The 19,154-nt window shown below is 38.8% G+C and overlaps 1 protein-coding gene across 6 annotated transcripts in view; it reads right to left on the bottom strand.

The window, feature by feature from the left end:
- Positions 1-19,154, bottom strand: part of FAM189A1 (family with sequence similarity 189 member A1) — a 115,026-nt gene that overhangs the window by 48,636 nt on the left and 47,236 nt on the right. For all 6 annotated transcript variants that reach the window (XM_027740842.2, XM_027740843.2, XM_027740841.2 and 3 more), the window contains one exon: positions 5,216-5,326. In XM_027740842.2, the coding sequence (XP_027596643.1) occupies positions 5,216-5,326 (111 nt within the window). The remainder of the gene's footprint in view (positions 1-5,215; positions 5,327-19,154) is intronic.

The following is a 19,154-nucleotide window of genomic DNA, read 5'->3' as shown; positions in this document are numbered from 1 at the left end:
AGTAGAGTTTGGGTACTTTCATATTTATGACAGTTGCAAAGTACACTCTCATCCAACCCATGGTTAAGATTTCAAACATCAGCCTGAGCTACTATATGCATAAACTGTCTTTTAAGTTTATTCTGTCTTGTCAAAAAACAGTACTGTTACTTCTAAAGTGATAAAACTCATTACAATCTGACTTCTATGTAGCAGAGGATCAAAAAAACGAAAGGACGCTCTAGATTCATTACAAATACGTACACACACATTCATCAAATTCTGTCAAGGCATTAGAGGTGCCTTACAAAGAAGAAATGACCAAAAGGTTAAGGTAGGGAGCAATCAACAGTGTTATGCCACATTCTACCATTTCCCTATTACAAATGTAAGTCAAGTCTTCTAGTAAAGGTAGTAATAGATTTTACTTTTTCTTAGTTTAGGGCTTTTTATAGGGAACATAAAAGGAAGGAAAATTTCAAAATAAAATATAAAAATTCCAAAGTTGATAACAAGGCAGTGAAGCACAAGAAAGCCTCACTGGTGTGCTTATGGGAAGGAACTTCAGTGAATTAGAGTAACTTATGCAAAGAGAAAGAATTGGAAAATCCAGTAAGGAATAAAGTTGCATGGTAGGGAAATATCAAGATTAAAAACTGACATACAAATAAGAACAAAAAAAGTATATTTTTTTTCCTGGAATTCTAAAAATTGGTTTTCAATATGCACAGACCTGAATGCAGGTACAACACAAAATGGAACACAAAGAAATCTCTGCACCTGGGCAGTGCCATTCACCTCTACACGAACTTGCCCTTGGTCTGCTTTTCCTTGCTTTGTCTATTCCAGCTACAGATAATTGAGGGAGAAAAGAGTCTTCCTTTATATGTTACTATAACCACTGACCAATTTCAGCTGCACAAAAAAAAAAAATTTATAAGCAAACTTTTTATACAGAGCTTAACTCTATCACTACTTTTCTGAGTAATAACCAGCTGTATATTTGATTAAAACTACAGTATTTATTTTTAAACAAATAAGTGACTTACAAGACGAAGAAATAAAACATATTCTATCTTGTGCAGTAATAGAATATAAATTAAAATATATTCATTGCTCTAGCCATATATGTTAAGCACAAATTTTAGAGATCAATTATTTGAAAAAGAAATTCCCACACAGGAATGTTTCTGATACACACAGTAATGAACAGTTTGAGTGTATAACTGCTCTGTACACATCCTACTATCAGGGACTTAAATCAGTATCTTGAGGTTATGGCTGCAGGATATGCAGCTAATCACGGGGAAAAAATTCCAATTAATTTCTCTTAACAAGCCATTAAAGCTACTGGCATTTTTTTGTTCCTCAGTGTTGTATGTTGCTAAGCTGCAGGATAAAGAGCACAAACACTAACTTCACAAATTACACATTCAAAATGCTAACATATGGTGAACACATTTCTCATATTCACACAAAAATATACATTATGGAATGTACAATAAATCCCCAGTGTTTAAAGCAAAATAAGACCATTATGACCTGTTCTTTTTCTTCAAATAACTACTGTATGTGTGAAATGCTGCTGAATTTAAACTCCACAATACAGTAGGTACTATTATCATTTTTAAAGCCACACATCAACATGAATGAGTTTGACAGAAATAACACAACTAAAACAGAATTTACTTTGAATTTGACTGTTTCACTACACTGTGCTTGGAAATTTACTGTTGCAGTTATATGGGATGTTGACTACATCTCAAAGCATGTCTGCAAAAGCTGAGTTTTCACTCCTAGAGCTGCACCACCGTACAGTACATTTGTATCCTAGAAGGCAACCAGAGGATTTAGATTTGATAATGTAGATCCAGTCACACAGTGAGGGAATATACAGACCTACAACACTAAAGTGAGCCAGCTAAGGCATTAAAATTAAATATACACTTAGAACAAGTTGTTAAGAAACTGGGATTTTTAAAGTGATAAAAGGTAATAAAGCAATGAGATATGTTTGACATAACATATCACCAATGTCTGAGTCACACCCTGCACCTGCTCATAAAGCAGTGCTGCTCACTGCAGAGCATCCCTCTCAGCAGGTGGGCTATGAGAACAGAACTCTAGAATTTCATATATATGAGCATTTCAACATGGCAATATTTACATGCAAGTCCCCAAAGTGACTGAAATGTGATTTTGAGAAAGGAAAACCTAAAAATAAGGAAAACCTAAAAATAAGGTCTGGGCAGAAGAAACTGTATTTTTTTTGATACAGTTATGATAAACAGTCACAATGAAATTAAATTGCCCTTACATAGTATAACAGACTGTGGCAAAGCCAGTTAGTCTGTCGGCATGCTCTGAAAATTGAAACTACAGTTTGAACCCTTGTTTTATCTTCTTTAGCCAGATCAATGTTTCAGTAGTCCAGAGGAAAATCTGCACATTCCATCTGCAGTAGGAAGGGAAAGGCCAGGGAAATACAAATGAAATGTAACTGTTTCCTTTTAATTTATGAGCCAAGTACACCGGCTTTGAGCTACTGAGCAAGGAAGAAGTAAATACATGTTTCCAAAATCCCAGTGTTCCTTCCTGTTTCTCTTTAGGGCTTTGACACAATCCTACGTTATCGTACTGATGGAAGTCTATTCAACCTAAGGCGACTGAAGGTCCACACCAAGACCCTAAACCATCTTGTCCAGGAGCTGCTTTATGCTGATGATGCCGCCCTTGTTGCCCACACAGAAGCAGCTCTGCTTTGCAGATGCTGCTGAGCTCTTTGGACTAGAAGTCAGCTTAAAGAAGACAGAAGTTCTCTATCAACCTGCACCTCAGGAAATCCCCCATCATCCCCACATCACCATTGGCCAATCAGAGCTCAAGTCAGTCCAACAGTTTAACTACCTCGGTAGCCTCATCTCCTCAGATGGTAAGATCGACGGAGAGGTAGACAACAGATTACCAAAGGCATATAGTGCTTTTGGAAAACTCCACAAAAGAGTATGGCGTAATAAACACTTGAAGAAAAGCACCAAGATCAGTGTCTACAAAGCCATAGTGTTGTTGACTCTCTTATATGGATCAGAATCATGGGTCATCTACCGCCACCACCTGCGTCTCCTAGAACGCTTCCATCAACACTGCCTCCGAACAATCCTAAACATCCACTGGTCAGATTATGTAACCAACACATCTGTTCTGGAGCAAGCAGCTGTCACAAGTATTGAGGCCATGTTGATGAGAACACAGCTGTGCTGGGCAGGGCACGTCTCCAGGATGAAAGATCTTGCTTTATGGTGAACTTGCCACTGGCTGCCGCATGAGAGGAGCCCCAAAGAAAAGATACAAGGACTCCCTGAAACAACATCTCAGCCTCAGCCATATTGATCACCATAACTGGTCTACTCTGGCCTCAAATCGGGAGGCCTGGAGACACACCATCTATAACGCAGTTGTCTCCTTTGAGAACACACGCAGGATCACCCTCGAGGAAAAAAAGGCAGCGCAGAAAGAACCGTGTATTGCAGAATACACCTTCTAAGGAGTCTTTCTGCTGTGCCTTTTGCAATCGGATATGTCTGTCACGTATTGGCCTCATAAGCCACCAGCGTGCCTGCAGCAAATGTGGATAGAGCCTTCCCAAATCTTCGTTCGCGAAGCCTAGCCATGAGAGATGTGGCAAGAGGCATTGCTTAAGCACGTGGAAAACCAACCAGCAGAGCATGATGTCTAGACACAAGACTAAGCAATTCACCACAGTGACACTCCAGGTCAAAATACCGCGTTTGAAAATTATAGCATGTAGGTCCCAAAATACAGTTACATAGTTGCATTACGTAGTCAGGAAAGCATTCATTTTGAGAGGCTATTTATTCCTTCTTCCACAAGGTTTTTTTGGTAAGTCTTCATGGGAAGTTCTGATACAAATGTAGCCCCTCAAAGTACTTCTAAATAGTCCTAATATCAAAGCAAGGATCTCAATACAAATTTGTAAAACTCACTTCAAAGGTTTTCCACAAAAAAATACCTATGACAACTCTTTTTTAATGAAAAAAAAAGACACCAAAAAACCCCCAACAAACCCCTCAAAATAAAAACTATTTTTCCATCACTCTGCAATGTGCAGCACACATCTTACAGCAGAGCTCCAGGTTCCACCAGTTGATTTCTCCATAGGCTATAAAGCCTTTACTCCAATAACAGCTGGAAAACTCAGACACTGTGCAAATGTCTGCAGAACATTCTTAGCAGAATTCTTAGAACAATTCCCAGCAGAGCAGCCAAGTTCCTCCCGCCCGCCTGGCTCAGGGAGCTGCACATGCAGCCCTAACACAGGAGGAGCCGCAGCAACACGGACCACGAGTTTCCAAGCTGACTAAAGAAGGGGAAGGCATGGGACGGGTTACACCCAAATGGTGTTCTGTGTCACGTGCCTTTTGAAATATTTCCTAAAACATTTTGTATTATTTGAACTCAGTTTTACTAAACATATTGTGTCCAAACAGAACAAAGGAATCAAACAATGATTCAAGAGGTGCATGAGCATTTCATGGAGTCATCTGTTGGCATTAAATGGAAAATGTCTTTTTTCTTTAACATTTAGATCAATGTCTTGGGGTGCATATGTGTATGTCTTTCTAATTTTTAATGAGTCCTGTGAGTGCATACTCACACGATTTAAACAGATTGATTGGTCTGCTAACAGATTATAATAAAAATAGCACTGGTGCACATTTATAAACATTCTCCAATCCATTTATCAATCTTATAATTCAACGTCATAAAAATAACATACATTTACTTTGGAAATTGAAAAAAAAGATTAATTTAGGTTGGCAAATAAAATATTAGCATACACACATCAGAACATTACTATTAGTGCATCTGTGAAATACAGTGCCTCTACAAGGAGTTATTGGATGAAATCCTGATACTGCTGACACCAAATGGTAATCGCTGCATTGCTCTGATGTGCCCTGTATTCCACTTATTTACTGAAGCACTATTGTTACCATGACATTAAGAAGCAAGCATTTCTAATACTAAAACTTATTTTTTGAGGTGACAAAGCACTTCAACCCTCAAGCTTTTCTCAAAATGATTTTTCCTGTTGTAATACCTATAGATTGCTCTACTAAATGTTCAGGAAGTCAAAGGAATATGTGCATAAAACCCTAACAAATGCAAAATAAAATCCTTGCCCTTTGAAAGAGACTTGTTTTTCATTACTCACCAGCTGACAGCCTTCCAGGGACTTCACCAGCTGAGCGTTCTGGCAGGAGAGGATGGAGCCGGCCAAGTTCAGCATGACACACACTGCAGACAGCAGCATGAAAAAGGTGATCTGGGAAAAAACCAAGCAGTCCATTATTATTCACTGCAAGAGGCAAATAAGGAAAAATATAATTTAGATGTTCAAGAACTTCCAGTCTGTCGTACAATTACATGGATGGCAACATGTTATATAATTTAGAGTAGGGTATTTAATCTCACAACATCTTCAGTCTTGCACTATAGGAGAAAACTAAATCAAAACTAAGCTTGACTATCATATGCTTTTCTTCCAGCCATTTCAAAGTAATCCACTTATCTCCCACTTTTATAACACACTCTGAAAATTTAATGGGTTTTATTAATGAGCATTGCTAAAATATAGGAATTGAAAAAGTTGTTTGTTTTTTTTTTAAAACAGAAGTAATCTTGAAACAATTTAAATCCCTTTTGATGAGGATATGGGTATCCTAGACAGGAAAAGTATTTGTCAATATCACATATCATGAATTCCAACAAGTTAGGGGAAAAAGGTGAATAAAATTCTGGATACATATAATTACTTGGTATTTAAACAACAATTACAATTTATGCAGCATCTTCCATATTAAATGATCAACATAACTGGTCTACTCTGGCCTCCAATCGGGAGGCCTGGAGACACACCATCTGTAACGCTGCTGTTTCCTTTGAGAACGCACGCAGGATCACCCTTGAGGGGAAAAGACAACGCAGAAAGAATTGTGCCCTGCAGAATTTACCACCTAAGGAGTCTTTCTGCAGTGCCTTTTGCAACCGGACATGCCCGTCTCATATTGGCCTTTTTAGCCACCAGTGCGCTTGCAACAAACGTGGGTAGAGCCCTTCCCAAATCTTCGTTCGCGAAGCCCGGCCATGATGATGACAATTTACGCAGCATCTTCCATATTAATTACCCATTGTGTTAATTACTCCTTTTGCCTCACTTCAAAATATGTCAAAACATGTCAAAACAATAATAACTCAATTCCATCAGCTTAATTACAATTTTATTGCTTTAAATATAAAAAACCTGGCCCAGTGTGGGCAGACAGAAATCTACGTAGGGAATGGGAATGGCACAAGCAATAAGAGGCCAAGAATAAACATGTGCCCAGTGTGTGGCCACCTTAAATATTCAGTGTTGACACTGTCATAACTCAGTGGGAGCAGGAGTGTATTATCTGAAATTAGTAAGAAATTCTGTTGCATCTTTTTCCATATGCATGGTCAGAGTCTACAACCCTTCACTGTTCTCACAAGATGTTATCTTGTGTCAATGCACGTGCTATGAGTATTTTTTGCAACCTTGCATCCAAAATGGTTGTTGGGGTTTTTTTTAGCGTTTTCAGGCAAAAAAACCCACCCTGTAATCTCCACAGTATTAACCAAAGGACAAGAATTTGTTTTAAAAAATTTAAGTTGCCAGTTTCAGATTCTTCCAAGCATCACATCTGACAACAAGGGCTGCAACCTACATCAAGTTTATCTATCAGCAGTACTTTCTCCATATCAGCATTCATTAATGAAGAAACCTCTGCTGGAGTTTCCAAGGTAACCTCTTCCTCTTGCCACTGGCAAAGACAAGAGAGAAGAACCCAGCACTGCCAAAATCACGTAACAGGCTCTTACAATTCCTGCTCTTCTCAGTGGGTCTAAGTATTATGTTCTCTATAGAAGTTGCATTTCAAGGTGGCAGCCACCACATGGTCCCATATCAAACACTGAAGTCCTCTCTCACACTTGTCTTCCCAATTTGATTGGTTTACGCTTCACTTCTCAATGTCCCAGGCAAGGAACTTCCTAAGCTGGGCATGGAGTTAGAAGGGAAAACTCAGTTCCTTTGCAAGTCTGTTGTAACTACCTTGCCTTTTGCAGAGCACAAAGATCCTAATAAAAGTAACTGAAGTATTTCCAATCTCCTTCCTTAATGCTTCTCAGCTATATACCAAAAAAAGCCTTCTACTGATGGCCTAGGGCAGACTTGTACCACTGTTATCACAACTTGAGACATTACCACCATGTTGGAAGCCACAACAGAGAAAAGGAGGCATAAAAGTATCAATTACCACATTAACAAGCATTAAACAATATCTTCAGTGTGCTTAATGTTTTTATCACAAATCAATCTTTTCTAACACTGGCACATGTACGCAGTAAAAACAAATGTATCTGCAACCCTTTGAAAGAGTGGTCATTGTGGATTGTGACACTATGAAATGCCATAGATGAAGTTAGATATACATTATTCATGAAGTCAATTTATCTAAGTTCTACATTAAAATTTTCCTCAGAAAGCAAGCTACGAAATGTTTGCTCTGAGAGCTCGGTGCGACATCCTGGCAGGAGCAGCATGGAATTATTAGGAAAGAGTGTGTGATGCAGTTAACCCAGTGATCAAGGGAAAAAAATTACGCTGAAGAAAACACAGTGTGTCAGATACTGAAGGGCTATGACATCTTAATGCTGTTTTAACACTACAGTATGTTTTCCACCTTTCTAGTTAAACACATAAACAAGTTAAAATATTCCTAGAATTCAGGAAGATGCATCAATATCACTAAGCTCCCAAAGCCACCAAGAATTACTACACGAACAAAAAGTGAAAACAATTGATTTATTATGACATGGTCTTAGCAGAACTAATTGGAGAAGTCACAGTTGATATTCTACACAAAGTACTCTATAGAAGAAATGTTAACGGACTTCCTACTTAAATGTTACCATAGTCTTAAACTAATTCTACAAAACTAATTAGCTCTGCTCAGATGCAATTATTTACAATGAAGTAACAACTCACAATTTGAGGTGTCATCTCACACCTGTAATTATAAACTAGTTAATTCTCTTCATGACCCTAATCTGCTGCTTCTATTTCATTGTTTCCATAATTCTGAGGTTCAGGTTACAAGAAAGAGGTTCTCCTGGCCTTCCCATAACTTCTGTCTTTACAAATAAAACTATTTAAAGTCTTCACATCGGTTCTCTACCAAAAGAGAAGAAAAATTCTAATGCAAAGGGGGGGGGCTGAGGCTTAATGGAATATATTTGCTGTACTTACAAACAACAGGGATGATGGACATCTGATTGCAGGAATACATGGCAACAGCAAACAACTTACCAGTTTCTATTTAATCCTCAATTACATAGTTTCTTAGAAGACATCTCTACATCCAACCCCAACTATTCTGTGGCTATACCCAAACACTGGATGTAGGTATCTTTCCCTGCTGTGCTGGAAGAGTTATACTTTCCAAAACTTTGGAGAAGAGTCGAAACAAATTTATAGTTCAATCAATTTCTCAACTGATTCCTCTCTGTTTCTTCTGAAAGCTGGCAGAATGTAGCAACAGAAAAAAGGCTGCACTGGCCCTGTGCTATGGCAGAAACTAAGGAAGGGCAGAGCCACACGAGGCTCCCCTTTTCACTCCGTTTCTGAGAACTACTTTAAGTATAATTATGGAGAGTATATCAAGAGTGAGTTTTCATCCTTGCAGTCCCAACATGCACACTGAAGAGACCACACCACACAAATCTGCACAGAATGAAAAAATCAGTTCCCCCACACTTTTACAAGGGACAGCTCAAAATAAGTGACCTTCTTTACTGAAAAAAAAAAAAAAAAAAGTAAGCCCTAATCCTAACAGGTTATCTTTCCACTATAACAGAAGTTATTTGTAGTTCTCTCTTTAGTAAAACTTGACTTTTTAGAAAATTATCAGTATTCTCAGATTGTTTGTGAAAATTTTTTACTGCACATTTCTTAAATAGATATAACCATACACTTGCCGTCAGAATGTCCCAAAGTAGATAATCTTAAATTTATGGATGCCACCAAAAAAAATCAAAAGGATTTACAAAAGTTGATGTATTCTCCCCATCCATTCTTTTCCATCACTTTCATTTTTGTTTCTCACTATTGCTTTTTTCAATTATTGTTTTTACAATTTTTTTATAACCTTTAGACTTCCTTTCATCTTATTTCCCAAAGGCACAGTTAAAATTGTATTACCTGAAAAACTGAAATCTTTAATCCTTCCTCTTATTGTGTCTTTCACAATTTGTTCTTGAATTGTTAGGAGGTAAAAGGGGAAAAACAAAAGAACGACCAACTTTAGCAAACAGTAGAGTTTGTGATTTGCAACAGAAAACATTAAAATTTTTGATTTCCTGTAAATATACAGCTTTCTACCAAAATATGGAGTGAGAGCAGCCCTGAGAAGAAGGACTTGGGGATGCTGGAGAATAAGAAGCACAATATGACCCGGCAATGTGTGTTTGTAGCCCAGAAGCCAACCACGTCCTGGGCTACATCCCAGGCAGTGTGGGCAGCAGGTCGAGGGAGGGCATTCTGCCCCTCTACTCCACTCTCACAAGAGACCTGGAGAGTTGCATCCAGCTCTGGGCCCCCCACCACAGGAAGGATGTGACCCTGATGGAGCAAGTCCAGAGAAGGCCACCGAGATGATCCCAGGGCTGGAGCACCACTGCTCTGGAGACAGGTGGGGAGAGCTGGGGCTGTTCAGACTGGAGAAGGGAAGACTCTGTGGGGACCTTTGAGCACCTTCCCGTGCCTAAAGGAGCCCCAAGAGAGCTGGAGAGGGACTTGGGGCAAGGGCATGTGGTGATAGGATAAGGAGGAATGGCTTCCAACTAGATATTAGGAAGAAATTCTTCCCTGGGAGGGTGGGGAGGCCCTGGCACAGGTTGCCCAGAGAAGCTGTGGTTGCCCCATCCCTGGAAGTGTCCAAGGCCAGGTTGGACGGGGCTTGGAGCAACCTGGGCTAGTGGAAGGTGTCCCTGCCCGTGGCAGGGGGTGGACCTACATGACCTTTAGGGTCCCTTCGAACCCATTCTATACTATGATTCTATGAAGCTGTATATAAAAGCAAAAAACAGATTGCAGAAGCTACAGTGTGACAGTACTATTCTAAAGAAGTAAAAGATGGCACAATTTCTTATGCAAGAGGAGAAAAATTTAATAACCAGAGAATTTCAAATTTCATTACAATGATAATGTGCATCTCTGGTCTCTGTGTAAAACATTCTAAATTGATTCTAATTCTATTTTCCTATGTATGTTTCAACTGTGTAGTAAGTAATAGAGTGAACCTTGATGTCAAACTCAGTTAAGTCACTCTTTCACAAATTTATATTAAACCCTGCTTTTTGCCAGTACCTTTGATGGTGTTTCTTTAAGTGACCCAAACCACAGACTCATGACACTATTTATCATATTTATAAATATATGGATAAATATCATATTTATCCACCAGGAGCACAGTAAAAAGGAATGGCACATATTAACTACAGTTTGAAGAAGGACTTACTACTACAAGTAGTTTTCAGTGGTTTGATAGTCAAGACACACTTAGAAAAAATGTTACCTTCTGTTCAGTGTTGTATCAGGGCTTAATTACACGTTAATACTTTTGGTCTGTGTTTGGCCCAGCCACCTGTCAGTTTATCTTTTTCCTGTCAAGTTATGAGAAAACAAGCACTGATAAATGGGAACTTCGTCCTTGAAGAGAGCTTCTTGTACAAATTATATTTAATTGCTGTCTTATGATTGGCCCATCACCTTCCAAGGACACTTGAAGGAGAAACTGAAGAGGAGAAAGATGAAGTAAACCCCCAGACTCAATTAGAAAAGACTCCTGAGGTATAACATGCATGCTCAAGGGGAATCCCGAGTTACTCACGCATGCGCAGAAGAGATCCCACTTGCATAACCAAGGGGTGGGACTGAGGGCCTCTAGCTGGGCGGTGCTGGCCACACCTGCCCAGGTAGACGTCATTCAGTTAACTGTATAAAAAGCAGACAGCTCATTCTGGATGGAGCAAGCTTCACATCAAAGGACAACGTTGCCTTTTGCGGGATGCCCGCTATCTCGTGAGCCTGCCGACTCCGAGAATGCAGCTTCTGCTCTGGGGAATTTTAGGCATTCTGGGTCGGTAAGATAACTTCATAAGCCACACCTGGGTGACTAGCGAGTCATACTGAAGGCTTATTTTCCTCTCTCTCTCTCTCAAGTTTGTTCGTTTTGTTGGCCACCTCCTGGTAATAAATATCAGTTTTGCTGAGCTTTCAACAGTGTTACGGTTTTAGTTTCAGCATCCTTTGAACTCTCCCTATTACAAGTGTACTTGGAGAAGAAACAGGCATTGCCATGGTAAGCTTGCTTCTGCAAATCTGCCAATCCTCTGTACCTGTAATACTGTGTCTATGTGTTTTTCCGTCTTAATTCCTGTCCTGCAGTTTTCTGAAAAGTCATAAAATCATCCTTGAATGAACTTAGTTTTACAGTATTGAAGAATTTTGTAGAAACGCTGAAGTTTGACGCTTTTGAGACGCTGAAGTTTGACACTAGATACTACAGACTTTTCCAATCACATTAACTATGTATGCATACAGTCAATGGGCTTTATAATTTTTCATCATGGCCAGTCTTCACGAACGAAGATTTGGGAAAGGTCATTACCCTTCCAGCCTGCGCAGTGGATTTTTTAGGTGAGACACAGTGTGCGCTGAACTGAGCCCACCCTTTAATCCTGAGGTTCATCTGCCGGGGCTGAGCAAGCTTGGACAGCGGCAGTGAGGTCCTCAGGACGTAGGTTTGTTTAGAGTGACCTTCTCTTAGATGGTCTTACAGGGCTGACGAGCTCCATCTGCCCGGGGAAGTCCCCTGACCGGGAATCGAACCCGGGCCGCGGCAGTGAGAGCGCTGCATCCTGACCACTAGACCACCAGGGGGCCCGGGCTCTATAATAAATACATTTTAACACACATTTATGATTTGAGAAGCAGAGGTAAATGTGTTTGTCTCTGTAAACCACTGTATAAGCAGATTTAAAAACTTGCTGTATGGTATCTTGCTCACAAAGCTTTGGCTTACATGGAATACAGACAGCAACACTTATTGTCATTTGTTCTACAGAATTTAAAGCTTCCCTGAGAGATGCAGAAGGAAGAAGCCAGAAGCAAATCTGAACATTTATGGCCATCACACATTATGAACAGTGAGATCCTGTAACTGCACCAGTACTAAGTTAATTCGAGATTGTCTGGGGTACAGACACAGGCTACCTGTTGGATCAGCCAGATGCTGAATTTAAGGTGAAGATTTCTGAGTTTTCTGTCAAGCCAGTGTCCCACCACAAACAGACGTGCATTCTCTTTCCCAGAAATGCAGACAAGCAGCTCATCTCATCTCATCTCACCAAGGGCTACATCACATCTTTATGGCCAACAGTGTGGTCAAGGGAAATTTATGTGAGTAGCCAAAGCACTGTACATTCATTCCTGTTATAGGTTAGAAATTCAGGAGAATTTTTCTTCCCCTGTTCCACTCCAAGGAAAAACGGAGTGAGTGGGGGGGAAGGGAGGTCATTAGCTTTACAAAGGATGTAGCCAGCTGAGCTACATTCCTGGCTAACGGCCCATCAGAGGCTGGGGGGAGCTGGCTGCCAGACTGAGGACAGACTGCGGATTTGGCTCTCGGAGGGAGCGTGCAGGGTCTGCGTGCAGGCATTTGGGGAGAGGGACTGGGGATCTGGTTTTTTGGCTTCTCATCCTGGTCAGCTCAGACTGCTGACTTCGACTTGCCTGGGAGCTGTCTCTTGTCTCCAGCCTGGATCTGCTGTGTTTCATCGGAGAGTTGCGTGCCCGCAGGAGAGAAGGGAGGAGTTTTGAGACACCGTCACCTGGGACAGCGGTGAGTCCCGCAGGAGTGGACTGCTTCCCTTCCCTTTTTCCTCCCACTGAGGGGAGGGTCCCCCATTTTCTTCTCGGCTCCTCCCGCGGTCCAGGACCGCCCTCCCCGCTCCCTCCGGACCCCTCTCCCCGCATGGTGACTGCCGGAGCCCACAGTGCCCCTGCCGGCCATGACGGGTACTGCAGGCTCTGCACCTCCAGCGATCCCACAGCGCCCCTGCCGGCCATGACGGGTACCGCAGGCTCTGCACCTCCAGCGATCCCACAGCGCCCCTGCAGGCCACAATCAGGACTGCGCTAAAGGACAGAGCAGTATTCTTTCAGACTTTTTTTTTTTCTAGGACTACTGTCTAGTTGGGGTTTTTTGTGTTCTGTTACTGGTTTTGCCATCATACATATATCTTTTAATAAAGGGTTGTTATTTCTTCTGTTTTTTCCACACTTCCTCGATTAAAGCCCCTTAATTTTGAATTTACAATTGCTGAGAGAGAGGAGTTTGGTCTGTTTTATAACTCATCCTCTTTAGCAAACAGTCCAGTCTCCTCAGACTGAGACAATTCCTTACCTGCTTTCAGACTAACATTTTCTGTCTATTCCCCTAAATAATCACATCCCTAATAATAAGTACGAAGCTTTGAGATCTGTTACACTGAGTGACAGATAACAGGCTATATATATGTACTCCAAACAGTCCCTTCAAAACAAGATTACTTCTAACTAAATCAAGTTGTAGTAATTATATTTTATTTCTAGTATTATAATAATTTTAATTATTACTATTATTTTTATCTTAATTATCTAATTGATATTTTTATTTTTCAATATATTTAACATGATTTTTTTTTCCTATTCCCCAGTCATTTATCCAGGAAAAAAGAGTTTGCAATAAACACTGAAATTTTGCCTTCATGTAGTTAAAAATGTAAAATCCCTTAAAAATGTCTATCCCCTCTTCTCTAGTTGCATTACAGGAGATAACTTATATTTTTTAATCTAAGAAAAAAGGGCTTTAAAAGCATACTGATCTTCTCTATCTAGTCCACTATAATAAAATGCCTGCACAGCTCTGCCTCAAATTCCTGGCCCACACAAGGTACTACCATGAACAAAAACCAAAATTCAGCTCTTCAGGTAAGTAAAAAGAAGCATACCCAGCTAGTAACAGTGGGAAGCCAAAACTAGCCAAATTTATACTAAAATGTGGATTTTTAGTAAACTTATTTAAGTACTGGAATATTGTATCTATTAGCACGATGGAGTGGGCATCACAGAGACACCACCAGATAGCAATTTTAAAAATACTGAAATATTTTGGACTATATGCCACAATTCCAAGGTAAGTTTTGAAGCTCCTTATCAAGGCTGTTTTATGCTCCTGATCATAGTACGTGAATTTATTGATGCCATCTGCCCTTGTAATTCATTCAACTATAAAGCGTACAACAAAAAAATATTGGCAGATAAAACTCATTTAACAGATTATAGAATTAAATACATAATGCACATATAATTTTAAATAAGCCCATTTTAAAAACTTACTAAACAGAAATGGCACTCAAACCAACACTGTTGACTAACGGTTTGCAAGTGCAGAAGAAACAACAAAATTTATCTTCCTGTTATTTGCCTCGTAATAGATTTCTTTTTCATGATTAAATTACAACGCTTTTAAAATTATTTCTCAATACTTGCCAAGAACAGACTGAATGAAAAAGTGTTGGCATTTCAGATCTGCTTAACTCAGTATTCCACGTCCTTTGCCTAAACTAAAATAAAGGTTTGAACAAAAATATTTTCTCTAGGTCCAAAGCAATGTTCTATATTAAATAGGCAGAAATATTCCTTGTTGTGTGGCACAGCATCAGGTTAAAGATTTTAAGGCTTTTATGTTAAGAATCAGAAATTATATTTTGTTTTATCCTAAATTATATGAACCCAGAAATTATTAAATTAAATTACATTTTCTCCAGATAAAATTTCTTCTGACTAGCTTTAATGAGGATATCTAACTTTTTAAGAGAAAGCTGAAACCTTGGTGTAAACATTAAAATCCATGCAACTATTTCTAATTTCAAAGCTAAATAGCTCAGATTTCTGAACTTAACCTTGGTGTACATGATTTTATTGACCACACTCTGGTCCTATTAACTCGTAGATCTTGGAATTTAATTGTTATTAGTTGCTTGGTTGTATCTTCATTTCTATATTTTCATTAAAAAACTTCTGTGGAAAAATTCAACTGTATCTTCGAATATTATTCTATTTAAGATTATAAACAATTATATTGGTTTTAATTTACAGGGGAAAATGATGCCTCTCTCTGACTCTGTTTATTGTCAGAGTAGCAATCAGCTTCCACTAAGAGTCAGCAAAGTTGTATCTTCAAAGTAATTGTGTGAAAGCTGTTGAGAACAGCACAGTGCACAACAGATAGGTGTGTTTGCAGCAGGATTTGCATCACAAAGAATAACTCTATTTAAAGACCAGCAGTAGTAGTTTTGATTCCTCCTGTATCACTGTGCAGTAACAACAACAAAGTTGGGGATTTGGTAGTTGCTGCCCAGGCTTTTCAGGAACCTGGAATCCAAACCACAACCTTGTCTCTACATTCAGGAGTACAAAGTGAGATAAAGGCAAAGATCTGTCTGTATCAAAATAAATCTCCATTATCTCATAACAAGAATATTCCATTCAAAACCTCCAAGAAATTCCCTGTACTAACAATGGCCATACAGATTACTTCCTCAAGCGTGCTCGGATTAAAAGACTGTAAAACAACAGTGAGTTCAGCATTGTCGTATTCTGCACTTGTTTATTATTCCTGTAATGCTGTATTAAAGCAAGAGCGATTACACTATTTACTTTAGTATTTTTTAGGAAAGCGTAAGAGGGGCCTTATTTAGTAATAAAGACCTGTGCTCTCAGCTTAGAAACATTGAGTAGAAATTTGTCAAAAGTAGACATTCCAGCATCTATTAATTTTCTGTTATTTTGATTCTAATTAACTCTTTTAGCATCTACACCTTTCTGAAGTACATTCAAAGAAACAAGCAGTAATTTCTAGGAAGCTTGGTGACTATCCTTTTCCCCTGAAAGCCTAAACAAAAGCTACTACAGACAATCTTACAGCTCATGGAATACTTGAGCTGTAATTGGAGAATGAAGCACCAGATAACTTTCAATCCTATTTGAAAATTAAAAACTCAGTCCAAACCAACTATTTTATTAGTTGTTCTGCAGGTTATATCATCTCCCTATTATTCCTAGCAGGGCAGCAAACACTTCTAGATCCAGATCTGCAGTAATTCATTTTGCTACCTAAAAGCCTCTTCAGCCTGTTTCAAACCCCTTCATGCCCTAACAATAATCCATTTTTGTCTCGTCCACTCCCTTTTCCCCCACCCCAGTGAGCAGCAACACAAGTTAAACTTGCAGGTTTCAAGTATATTTGCTTCTATTTTTCATTCTTTGCTATGCTGCTGACCACAGCAACAGCTGAGGAAATTCTGAGAAAGCAGAAAGTAAAAGGACTTTACAGCCACATGGCAGCAGGATCCTTTCCAAAAGGAGCCTTATATTCTCTGCTTTGCTTCAACATCAATTTGCCATGTGAGAATGAGGACAAACACAGATCTGGCAAAGGCATTACCACTGCTTCATGCCAATTCATACTGAAAATCTTGCCATTTGCTTTCAAGACCTTTGCACCAAAGGTTCCTGAAATGAGTAGATTTTGTGTGCCTGCTGGAATCCTTAGGCCCACTGGGGTTTGACTGTGACAATCTACTTCACAAATGACCTAAACACCCCCTTACCCCTGCGATGTTTACATGCAGGAATTGGCTCCCTTAAATGCTCCCTCAAGATTCCAATGTATATTATCCCTCACTACAAAGTAACCAAACTTTCAGGACTTCCAATAAATACACAAATTCATACACATACAGAAATATACAACAAAAAATTATGGTATAGAATATAAATTATCTAATTACACAATACATATTGTATATATATTGTATTTCAATACCTTGTATTATGCTATTAAATTTATTTAAAATTTAAAATAGACAACATGACACAACTTTTCAGCTTCACTCACTTAAGAAGTGCATTTTATACTGAACTTAACCTCAGTGGCCTACCGACTACTACTGTGCAAAAGAGGAGCTATACTTTTTTTTCAGATAAGATTCAAGCTATCTCTTGACGTATTCAAGTAATGTAACACACTTCCAACAGTAATTTTAAGAAAACAAAGTTTGCTGGTAATTATTTTCATAGCAGAGAACAAGCTGAAGTTTTGTCAAATATTCTATTAAAAGGGCAACAGGGAATAACCAGACAGTGCACTACAGAACCTCATTCAAAGTTTGCTACATGAAAGTAAGCACTCAAAAGAATCCTCCAATGACCTGTAATTAATACTGCAACAAAACTAATCAGAAAATCTCTACTATATGTGCAGGCAGTCAAAAGAAGTAATTTTGACAAAAAGATTGCTTTTTTTATATAGTAGTTCATGCTGTCTAATTTTTATCACTACATTTCCATTTATGCACCAGTGCTTCCCTAAATAAAAAAATCCATGCACAAGAAATGTAATTTAAAAGTCTTATTTTGAAAGAGAAAGAAATCAAACAGTACTAACTTATTTTAACGCTACTCAAAACTCCGTCCATTTGAAATGCTTCAAAAATGACTGCTCCAGCTCTACAGTCAGATGAAAAAACTGGAGTTGATATCCAGTGTGATCATAAACACTTCAAATAGAAATGCTTACTGAATAGAATTTTTACCACATAAGTCAGATTTTAAACTTGTAACTACCTCAGCCATACAACTTTAATTTTCTTTCAAACATTCTCTCCATGGAAGTAAAAACTGAAACTTTTTTAAAGTTGCCTAATAAAACATTATTTCTCAAAAATGTTCCATGACAACAGCAGAAGAGGAAAAGGAAGATGACATTTAGAAAAAAATTAGAAATTAATTAAATTAGAAATTTAGGACATTAGGAAAGACACCATTTTTCTAAATTAGCTTTGTATATAACGAAACAATCCTTATTTAAACAAAACAGCCAGCTAAACCAGTAAATAGAAATTATTATATTTTTTTAAAAGTGTGAGTAGTCTAGTAACTTTAAAACAAATCTCCATAAGACTTAATTTATACTTCCATAGCAACTGCATAATAGGTTCATCCATCTAAGCAATACATTACTTTTCGCAAGTGTCACATTGCTGGAGGGATTCACCTCCATGCAAGTGTTGGTGAAATGCTACTCCATATAAATTAACCTTCCACAGCATCTGTAACAAAATTCCCTGAGGAAATAAAAGCTCATGTTGTCCAGCTGACAAGGACAGGTATCACACAGCTCCCAAGCAGCCCTTCCTGGCAGAAACATCCTTAGAGAGAAGCAGGTAGGAAAGGTCACATACACCAATGCTTTGCATCTGTCTGTCCCAAAATATTAATAGCAATTAACTACTCATGTGCAATTATTCTCATTAATGAACAACTGTGTTGTCTCTCTGAAACCCAGCACACCAGAACACTTCTCCTTTCCTCATTAAGGAAGAAGGCTCCTGTCAGGTAAGCGAGGTCAGCAAGCCACGACTGCTCAGCTCCAGAAGAGGACATGAGCATTCTCAGTCAGACAGTTTCTGAGGCAAGGCTGCAATGTAGACAGGGTTTTTTCCCAGTTTGATTCTAATGTGACCTCATTGTAATTTTGACTGTTTAAAGAAAAAGTGCACACACATCTCTAAGGAAGACTCACAAGAATAATTTGATGGAGATCATCAATACGTGAACTTTAAGATTTCTAAGACCTCTACTCATATATCTGAAGTAGAACTGAATACATAATGTTGTTGATTTTACAGCGTCTGTAGCAAGGAAACCCAAACACTCAATTGCAGATATCTAGCTCAGGATCTAAACTGCAATTCACCTGACAAACAAACCCCACTGAAAGTATTTTTCTTCAACAAGCACAGGATAATTAGATTCTCTTTGGGTAACAGCGCATTTCTTTCCATCTGTCACAAAAACAATACTGAAGTCACATGCGTTCTGATTACACAAAGAATGAAGTATTCATCCCCAACTCCATCACCCCCCAAAATGCTTTAATTAGTTCATGCAAGTATTTATTCTA

The sequence above is a fragment of the Pipra filicauda genome, unplaced genomic scaffold (assembly GCF_003945595.2).
Source record: "Pipra filicauda isolate LSUMZ 115617 unplaced genomic scaffold, ASM394559v2 scaffold324_size1259732_pilon, whole genome shotgun sequence".
NCBI lineage: Eukaryota > Metazoa > Chordata > Aves > Passeriformes > Pipridae > Pipra > Pipra filicauda.
Note: the sequence above shows the minus strand (reverse complement) of the source record. Positions and strands in the feature narration are given on the sequence as shown.